We start from the raw sequence: 10,714 nt of genomic DNA, 5'->3' as shown, positions 1-10,714 counted from the left end.
AATCTTGCTATTGTAAATAGGGCTGCAGTGAAAATGCATGTCGGACACATCGCAATAAAGACAGCTAATCTTACAAATTAAACCCCGACAATTTATTGAAGATGGCATGAACTTAAATTGTACAATATCTTGAAACATGATACACAGGAGAAAAAGATTTTGCTGAACAAGAGGAATAACAAATAAAAAAAATTGCTTTTAGGAACCGTTCGGAAAGAATTGTGGACTATTGTATAATGTCCATCCATCACTTGTCCACTCAGACCTGGTTTGTCTTCTTCAATGTTCTCCACCTGTCCTTTAGGTTGACATTCGTTCGATCCTTGAAGGAGTAATATGCCATTATCTTACTCCAGTTGCCTTCTCCAAACTTTCTGACCCCTTCTTTCAACTTATTTGTCTCACTCTCACTCCACTTCTGCAACACAACAGGAACATCAGGTTACACAGCTTTGTTTTATTTTTTACTGATGAATTGAGAATTCTGCCCGTGTGGTGCTTTCATCCGCTGCTGGACAGTCAGATATCTGACAAGGTACATTGTAGGAATATCAAACGTGAATGTCGCTGATTCTCAAGACTTCTCAGCAGCACATAAATGCACCGCAACGTGTAACTTCATTTTTGAGTGTTAAAAACAAGTTTTGTTATGCTTACCCTCTTCTTGTTGCCTGAATTGGAAATGGTGCTCTCGTTGTGCGATCCTTTGGGAAAAACAAAGATATATTACCGTATGAACAAGACTTTCACAACTAGTTTTACACAGGATTAATTAGAAGCAGATATTTGATGAAAATATTACCGGTTTTCTTTCTGGAGGTGACATATGACTCTTCATCGCTCCATGTTTCCTTTGTTTCTTTAGCCTCTTTCAACAGCCGTTTCCTGTGAACAACGACAGTTTCTTCTCACGCTTGGCATCCTTATTCATGACGGTAATTGATAATTTAGTATTTAAATATATTGGATGATATTTTGGTGCGTGTTAGTGAAGTTTGTATGGAAGTTTTCTAAATTAGTTTCTCTTTTCAGTAAAACAAGTTTTATTGTTAAGTCGTCAAAATGTGTAACTTTTTGCGTGACTTTTAGACACCCAAATTCATACTGAATTACCTTCCGGTGAACTTTTAAAATACTTTTTATTGTTGCATGTTATGCTAGAATTCATTCACAACAGGTCATTCAATCCATTCTAAGATAAAGCCACTGGTGTAATATTTACTAACCATTTGGAATCGGAAGGCCCTGAGTCCTTGTGAGGAGTGGAGCTCGTTTGAGGGACAGGGTGAGGAGGGAACAGATTGGGTGAGCTGTCCAATGAATCTGCGATACAGACGACATCTGGATCCCTGCATAAATACATCAAAGTTTATCAAATGTCAGTCACTGAATCATAAACCAGCATTGTCACATCAGATGAATGTTGTATTTGGACTTGCTTGCTGAGATGTTCGCTGGCTAGTTGTTTACGAGGTTTCCGCACTGGGGTTTTGCAGGGAGCCAGTGACTCCTGTGGGTCTTCCTTACTGTCTGATGAGGACTCTTTTGACTTGGTGGAGTTTCTGCATGGTGAGAGGTGAGACTCAGTCAAGCATTGTCCAGGAAAAATATGTACTTTTAGAGATGTAAAGAGTATTACATTTCCTTCTAGCTTCCATATAGTGGAATCAAATGTGAACCACAACCAACTAGCTAACTAAAACAACAATAGTGATGCTTTAAGCTCCCCAATTTAAATTGACCCTACAGTGAGTTAACACTGTTAACCAATGTCTACTTGATGTCCTCAGATCCCAGCGTAAACTGGAGGCCGTCTTTAACTAAACTTTGGAGTGGACAACCTATTAATACTAGATCATCCAGTTCAGATTACTTTTGTAAAAGCAAAAGAGCAAACTTTTTATAGTTTTTCCAATGTGGGGGGAAACGCAAACAAGGATGTGCAAAAAGGGAATTATACGTCACAGTTTAGTTTAATTCCTCTGGTTTCACAATTCCTGGAACTTGTGGTTTTCAAATTGAGCCTAGGTTTTTGATGTCAAAAAGCAGGAAAACCACTTGAGCACTGTAAAAAGGTTTCCAGGTCTTTGGAAAGGCTTCTGTGGTTGAAAACGGCTAATAAAAGACCCATTAGCGGCCGGCAGAGGTCTATGCTATTCCTTAAACTCCTAACTGACCCAAGTTGTTTTTACGACAAACCGTCATCGCTATCCTTACAGCCCTGTGTTTTCACTAACACGGATAAACATTACAACATGGCAATAACCTAAATGGCAGCCCTACGTGGGGTGATACTGTACATTTGGACTTACCCGCTGAGTGAACTGTTGGACTGGCTATGGCGTTTTCCCGCAGAGATCTCCCAGTTCTCCTCAGAGTCAGGGGGGTCCTCGTCACTCTCTGTTGACAACTCTGCCGGACAAGTAGAGGCTCTGCATGACAAAACAAGCCGTTTTAGTGCTGTACACTCACTGAGCAATGGAGAACCACAAGCAGCCTACTCATGACGAAATGTGCTGTAAAAAATATTTTCATTCATGGAGATGGAGATGTGTACCATCAGAGTCTGCACTGAAAATGATTTACTATATGTTGTGAGAGTCACACTGATCTGATACTGATGATTAATTCCTGTTTTTAAACATTTCTGAGCTGCTGTTACAAAATATGAAATAATTCCTTTATCCTACTAGTTATTTAGTAATGCTCTGTATCAGGACATGTAGTTGCGCTCCATTACACCGTGCGCTATTAAAAAAAAAAACTCTTTAGCTTGCAGCGTGCTCAGACAGGTCTCCATTCCTCAGGTGATAGATAGTAGCTTAAAACTACTGCTACTGCCTGCCCGCATCTTATGGCACCACTACAGTCAAAACCATCACCTCGACTTATTGTGAGGCTAAACAGGAACAGTCCTATGTGATGGAGATGGAGCATTTTTAGACAGTTAAAACACACTTTGAGAAATTATTTATTTTCTTGTATAATGACCATTCCTTAAAATGTGTGAAAGTAGAGGCCACAGACCAAATCCCACCACAACAGAATAAATATCTGTAATGGTATTCTGGCTGACATTTGATTGATCAGAGCATCCCCTAAGTATTCTCTGATCACCTTGTAAGAAGTGACTTCTAAAAACAGCCGTTTATATATAAAAAAAAAAAAAAAAAAATTGTGTACCTGCGGCTAATTTTGTTGGCTCGTCTGGGGCACTTCCGCACAGGTATGGTAACCTCATTGTCTGTTAATGGGCTCTGCGAGTCTTTTCTACTGGGTATAGCCAGTGACTGTGGTGGCTCTTCTGTACGGACATCAGTCTCCACTTCCTGTAAAGCCGTTGTGCACTGCGAGCTCCCCTGGCTGTCCGGCTCGACCACCAGTCGTGCCACAGTGTAAAGCCGCCTGTTCCTCAACACTGAGGGGGTCTTTGAGAGCGAACCTGCCTGTGTTTGAGGATCAGCGTCTGTGTGTGGTGGTTGGTCTGCTGGGGAAGCCTCCATGGGGCTGCCTGAGTCTCTCTGAAACAGCCCATCCTGCTCCAAGTCTCGATCGGTGCCCATCTCGGGACTAGGAGAGAGGCGCAGGCAGAGAACTTCTTTTCTTGCCTGCTCCTCTTCCTCCACTTCTTCCTCCAGCTGAGCAAATGTTTTCTCATATGAACCTGCAGCCAAAGCCTTGTAGGCCGCCTCCAGCCTAGCCCTCTGGATTATTGTATGTTTACTGGCAGATAAGACAGAGACAAGTAAAAGAGGTTGAACAGGGTATTTAGGCCAAAGAACAAACAGGGTCTCCAGTTATTAGCTTAAAAAGGTTCCCATAACATTGTACTTGAAACATTCTGGCCTGGAGCCCTAAAAAATACCCTGCCCACACCGGTTGAAACTGGAGTACCAATAAATGTTTTTAAACCAAATACCGTGCTTGGATATGGTGAGCAATGTAATAATATATGGTTATATGGGTTCTAAATGCCGTTAGCACAGCTTCTAATTGTGGGTATTAGTAAAGCTTATAAGTGGGGGACCTCACTGTTTCCTCTAATCCTTCCCAATAATAGCAGATAGACTCCCTCAGAGATGGGCCTATTTAAAATAAAGAAAGATCTGCTGTCATCCAGATGATGTGTTTTTCACCATCTGGCACAAAGCAGAGAGAGGGGTTGGGGACAAGATCTGGAGACACAGAACACAGTGGGAATCTTTGTGTCAGATGTTCAAACTGTAAAGTGTCCCTTGTGTTTCTGCTGTTGTGCAGCCCAATAATGAGAGGGGTAGAGTGCGCCATATGATGGTATGATTGACGTAACAGAGACCATAACGCTTTGGCTACTTTGAATTTGAAAAGAAATAATGAGCTTGTTTGAAATGAACTGAGAGGGAGCGAGAGAGCATACCATGGTCTAAAGGGGATGCTGTTTATAGGTGGAGTGAAGGACGGGCCTGCTTTCTCTTGCTCATCAGGTTCAGCTTCCTTGTCGATTTGCGCCTTGAGTCGTTCATCAATAAGATGTGTTGCAGCCTGTTATACATACACAAATCAAAAACACAAAATAAGTATAAAAGACATTTACGTCACCAACCAATCAACAGAGTTGTATCTGTGGATTGGCTAAACAAATGTGTGGGTCATCACAGGTAAGGCTTTCTTATTGAACTCATGAACATGTTTTCATGATGACCAATCAGCTTTAAAAGGCAATAAAATCTCAGACCTACATTTTGAATATTCAATCATTATTGGCCAGTTGTAGCCAAAATATCTCATTAACATAAAGAAACCTTATTTCAATGCAGTGAGCTTTTATCTTGTGCGTAATGCAACATACCTTGTGGAGAAAGGGAACACTGAGTGGGCAGAGACTCTGGCAAAAGGCCAACATCTCATTCTTGAACCGTGGAAAGTTGATTTGCTCGACTTCATGCATTTTACTCTTCTTTTTGATGAGACTCATAAATATAGCTTTCTACAGAGAACACAGACATTCAGTAATGTGACACACATGCCACATGCACAACCATCTTCAAAATGTATAGAGATGCAAGTCAAATTGAAAAGGATTTAATGTAAAAAGGCAAATTATGGCCTTAAATTTCTACACTATATAAAACACCTTAATGTGTGATAGAAAATGAAAACCAGCTAACTCTGCTGGTTCACAACTAATAACAAAAATATATCTAATAATAGCGTGATTTTATTTTTATTTTGGTTATTGGTTTCGCACACATCATTAAACAACCAAGAAAACAAACAACAGCTGACACGTGTTGTGTCGAGTTTTTCATCCCATGACGGATGTGTTAAGGATGTGTTTAAAAGAACAACTGTGGCTTCTGCTTTTTGGCACTAGCACCTTATTTCACTGTACTGTATGTGTAAGTCTCCACACTTGACTGAACAGTTTCAGAAAGAAGATTAGGTACAGTAGGTAGATGTCTGTAGAGACTGCTAAAGACTAAACAGAAGCAATGTATACTTTACTTTCATGGAGATGTGTAACATTAACTAATCAATGTATAGCTCTTTGACTGGAACATTTAACAAAAACTAACAACCTGAGTATTGATGTCTTTGCGATATCGATTAGGCTGACCCAGCATCTATATACCTTCAGGTTTATTAGTGTAACATTATGTCCCTGGTATTGAGCTACATACACATGAACGCATGTATGTGTGAGGGACCTCAGTTTCTAAATAAAATAAAATAAATAACACACCACTAACTGTCTGGTCATACGAATTGGCATTTTACTTTTTAAGATATACAACTAAAGGAGAGGTTTGCTACAGGTGGGAGATGGAGCGGGAAAACAAAAAAACACAGGGAGGTGTGGAGGATCCATCAACCACAATCAGGTGATAGAAGGGGCCTGAATAGAGCCAGCGAGCTTAACCGGTTCTTCAATAGTTTGACAAGAAGGCTATCCCCCCCACCCCCCCTTTTTCTCTCTAACATGGTCAGAAAAAAATGCAGAAAGTCCAGTTGCAACGATCACAAGATAAATAGAAGAAATACAGCATTTTTGTTACAAAGTTATCCGTTTCACTCAGTATTTTTAACTAAGTTATTTTAACACTTTTGCTCATAATGGACACTGCAACTTTTCTATAACAATGCGACTTACGACCATATGAATGCGGTAACCAAGAGAGAGAAAGTTAAATGCTGATTTGACTCACTGAAATTACAGAGATAGTGAGTAAACATGCTGGTTTAGTTAATGAACTCACCTTGCCAACCATTGGTTTGGGAAAGCGTTTGTTCAGCACTTCTTTTGCTTTGTCAAACTCATTGTTGTTAATGAGCATCCACACCATCTAAGGACAGAAATTAAAAAAAATAGTTAAATCAAATCTAATTAAACTTTGTGAAAGCTAGTATCTTTAAACAAGTCTAGCTTCTTCCTTTATTAGGCAGCCAGGTGGCGTGAGCTGATGTATTAATCCTATGCCGGACAGGGTGAGGTGGACGGACACGGACACGGACACGGACACGGACACACACACACACACACACACACACACACACACACACACACACACACACACACACACACACAAAGTGGATGCAGCATTCACATCAAAATTTAAGCCGTAGCTTTTGATTGACATGTATTTGAATGCCCTTGTGTCACACATTATAACATAAAAACAAAAACACTTACCATGTCTTTAATTGAAGTGCATACTTTCTCGAAATCCTGCTGTGGTATACTGCATTCCTTGCTCATTTCTTCCAGCACACGTAAGGCTGATTCCAGAGGAGTTACAGAATGGTCATCCTCAAAGGACACGTCTGTAGGCAAAGACAAAGCCATATTTCACTGTGGTGTTTGGTTCAGGGAAAAGCCTTGAATTTGGTTTTAGAGTTCAAGTTGTAACGGTACACTTTATCATTTCAGTATGACAGTTCAATACAGGTGGTGAATCAAGTGGCCAGACATTTCTGTATACCAATGCAGTTCTGTGGTGGTTGTGCTAAGCTGATATCTCCTATTTGTCACCAAATGTGGTTTTATATTGTGTGAAACAACTCAAAATGGGTAAAGAATATCTCTACTGTTTTATTCTGAATTGCCAATATTATTAGGCATGGCCATGCTGTATTGAAAATGCATCCAATTGTGACAGAGTCATCATAAAGGGTATTTTATTCACTGGTAGGCAAGCAAATATTACACTTCTGCATTTTTGCATGGAGCTTATGTTAATGTCTACTATGTACAGATAGAAAATTATACACATAGATGCAACTAGGGTTGCAAAATTCTGGGAATTTTCAAAGTTGGAAACTTTCCATGGGAATTAACGGGAATAAACGGCAATTAACGGGAATAAAAGGGAATTAATGGGAATAAACTGGATATTTTTAATATTGCTTGTTATAATACTGTTAGTCTATAAAAGGGAACTTAAATGTATGTAATCTTGGTTAAAACAACTGATTTAATGCAACTTCAGTTGAATGTCCTTCCTATATTTGTTAATGACATGCACGCACGCAGTAATCAGCATAGGCTACTACATACTTGCCAACATTTAATTTTTTAAAATACGGGAGTTTTTTTTTCTTTGTGTGTGTGTGTGTGTGTGTGTGAGTGTGTGAGTGTGTGTGTGTGTGTGGGGGGGGGGGGGGTAAATACATAACCCATTGCTATTAACCTATGTGTGTTAATTGTATAGCCCACTTGTTCTTGATAGGCTGGAAACAATAGACAGCGCTGATGGTTAGCTTAGCATGCATATATCCATAACCATAGTAAAGCAAAGGCAGCATGCTAGCTACCTTCATATTAGGGCTGAACGATGTCACTGCCCGATGTGAGTCGAGTGCAGATGTGAGTCGCGCATGCTCAGATTTAAACTGTTTACGGCATAACGTGTCATACTGAAATTTGTGAAATCTATAAAATAAACGTTTCTCTTTACATACAATAACAGAAGATGGTAATCATTTCAAAAACGTTGTAGTTATCTATGACTGTTTGGTTGCTAACTTTAGCTCAAAATGCCATTCAAGTGACAGCCTTTGTTGTGTTTGATTGCTAACTTTTAGCTAGCAGTCATTTCAAAAACGTTTTGGCTATCTATGACTGTTTGATTGCTAACGTTAGCTCAAAACGCCATTAAGTGACAGCCTTTATTGTGTTTGACTGCTAACTTGTAGCCAGCAGCAGCAGTCTTTTCAAAAACGTTTTAGCTATCTATGATTGTTTGATTGCTAACGTTAGCTCATAGACTGTGCGTTAGCTCAAAAAGCCGTTAGCATCTTGTAGGCTACTTATCGCAAAGTGACGCATGCGTGACTCACATCTGCACTCGACTCACATCAGGCAGTGACACCGATTAATTGCATTTGCGATAATATCGCGATATGTTAAAACACGATTTCCTAATCGCAAAGGCTGCGATTGGGTCACATGACTCGCGAGAGCAAATCAGTCGGCACTCCGCAGAGAAAGCATCAACTAGCACGCTAACGCTACACTGTACCTTGAGCTGATTTCTGTCATTCAAACAACTCTGAGTTGTAGTTTAAAACTTTTACAGCCATTTTAATAAAATTAAGGGTTTTATTCTGGTTCGAGTCCATACGTGCAAGTTAATAACAACCAGACTCTGATAAATGACGTTCGGGGAGCTTTCACAGCAGCGCAGCCGCGGTGTTTCAACAGTTTTATTAGTACAGTTAATCCCATGGCAAGAACACCAGCAACTAGCTAACGCAACGATAGCCTCTCTGAACAAGTGCACACGGCAGCACGCAACTTCACGAGGGGGAGGGGCTGGAGGCAGCTCCTCTCTGTGCACTGTAAAAAAAAATACACTGTTGTGTGTGTGTGTGTATACTATATTTTTACTTTTTTAACTGTCTATTGTGTAATTGTGTGTTGTTCATACTATAAAATGATTTATTGTTTGTCTTTGTTGAATAATACAGAAGACAAAGAGCTTAAAAAAATAATCGAATCGCAATGTTTGGGGAAATTAGATTATTTTCAAAAATCGTTCAGCCCTACTTCATATGTTAAGCTAAAGGTCAATGGTTTGGGCTACTACTTAGCCTACTGCAGGGCTATTGAGGCCACACCCACTGCACAAATCATTCTAGAATCCAACATTCTACAGCAGATTGAAACTGATTGAAGACAGATTGAAGACGGGGAGGGGGCATAGGGAATATGTTTATTTTATTCAACATTCATGTTTTTTTGTTGTTCAATGAAAGAATATCAAAGTTCTACTGGCGAATAACTCACTATTCACTGTATATGCCTGTCTGCTTATTACAAAACATTTATGTTTGTATAAGACAGAGTTTGTATTTTTTTTGAATTACCCAACATTTCCAGTTAATTCTCGTAAATTCCCATTAATTCCCATGAAAGTTTCATAATTGGAATGTTTCCAAAATTCCTCAGTTTAACTTTCCATGGAAAGTTTCCGGAAATTTAACGGAAAATTTCCGCCCCTTTGCAACCCTAGATGCAACTAAATAAAATCCCCAACAATACACATTTTGACAAAGTTAGTGATTTGTGCCATCATGATGAATGTATACTGTTGATCTTACCCTTTTCTTCACCGTCATTTATCCGGGTGAGAAACTGCAATATTCGAATTTTTGTTTTCAAAACATCGGTGTACTCCAAAGGACGGACCAAGACACCTGTAACAAGACAATGAATACGTTTGTCATTCCCCAAAACATAGCTACATGTTCAAATAAGTAAGTAAATCATTCACACTCAGCAGGCTCTGCACTATGTAGTCTTCATTTCAATCCATGTATTAATATAAGGTCAACTGGAGATACAGGAGGGAAGTAACATAATTTTAAATTATGTTCATGCTTGTATGGTCAGGATCAGAGCCATGTCACTCTGGTCAGGATAAGGTATACATCTGGAAAATAGGCCATATAGTATAGCTAGTACTAATGTTTGTGAGAACCAGATGGAACGTTACATAGTCCGGACTCTGGTAGTCTCACCTTTGAAAAACTAAACGCACTGACTGGACACGACTGTCGGTCTCTCCAACACCTTTTGGTCCATAGAAAGGGAACCGTTAAAATTAGCGCGCAGGCTAATTTTAACGGAGTTGGGACGATTAAACAGATGCATATTTGGAAAAACCAACCAGCTGGTCCGCTTCCTAAAGTCCTTTATTTACAAAAACAGAAAAGGCCTGTTTGAAAACACTTCCGACACTTCCACAATTCTAACTTGGCTAGCAAGACCTTTAGGGACTATCGAAAAGCGATATAACAGTCCCGGTGTTACTGGTAACGACAAAGTTGGTCGGACACAATGAGCTAACGTTAACTAAAACTAACTTAATTTGTGAGGCAGTTTGTTAACGTTACTTACCCTCAAGGATATCTCTAATGCCACAGAAGTCCGCGTACTGCTCGTTTTTAAACAGCTCTAGCCCCAGATAAAAATAATAATCAACTATCCAGCGGTTGACAGCAGATTCGACAATCTCAGTTTGATAGCTGTTTACAATTTTCTTTGCCGCCATGTTGTCCACCATTGATGTTGTCAACGGAAGCAGGTAGGAGAAGGGAGAAAGGGCGGCTGCTGTGAGTGCAAAAAGCCCCGCTTCTTCTCCTTCTTCTTCTTTAGTTTATTGGCGGGCTACAAACTAACGTTTAAAGGTGCATGCCGCCACCTACTGTACCGGAGTGTGTAATACCAGGACTT

General features: G+C 39.9%; 1 protein-coding gene across 2 annotated transcripts; it reads right to left on the bottom strand.

Annotated features, from left to right (window-relative positions):
• Window positions 1-70: 70 nt before the first annotated feature.
• terfa (telomeric repeat binding factor a) lies at window positions 71-10,602 on the bottom strand. Of its 2 annotated transcripts, none has more exons than XM_031314106.2 (13): window positions 10,379-10,602; window positions 9,580-9,675; window positions 6,671-6,801; window positions 6,237-6,323; window positions 4,829-4,966; window positions 4,397-4,521; window positions 3,184-3,723; window positions 2,313-2,432; window positions 1,440-1,562; window positions 1,227-1,349; window positions 803-885; window positions 658-704; window positions 71-418 (listed from the first exon to the last, which is right to left on the bottom strand). In XM_031314106.2, exons 1-13 carry the CDS (start codon window positions 10,542-10,544, stop codon window positions 260-262), a joined length of 1,938 nt encoding a protein of 645 aa, XP_031169966.1. In that variant the 5' UTR covers window positions 10,545-10,602; the 3' UTR covers window positions 71-259. The 2 variants fall into 2 exon arrangements, with proteins under 2 accessions (XP_031169966.1, XP_031169967.1); XM_031314107.1 differs by having other exon boundaries at window positions 10,375-10,498.
• Window positions 10,603-10,714: the final 112 nt, after the last annotated feature.

This window comes from Sander lucioperca, chromosome 3, assembly GCF_008315115.2.
Source record: "Sander lucioperca isolate FBNREF2018 chromosome 3, SLUC_FBN_1.2, whole genome shotgun sequence".
Taxonomy (NCBI): Eukaryota; Metazoa; Chordata; class Actinopteri; order Perciformes; family Percidae; genus Sander; species Sander lucioperca.
This window is presented reverse-complemented; position numbering and strand designations above follow the sequence as displayed.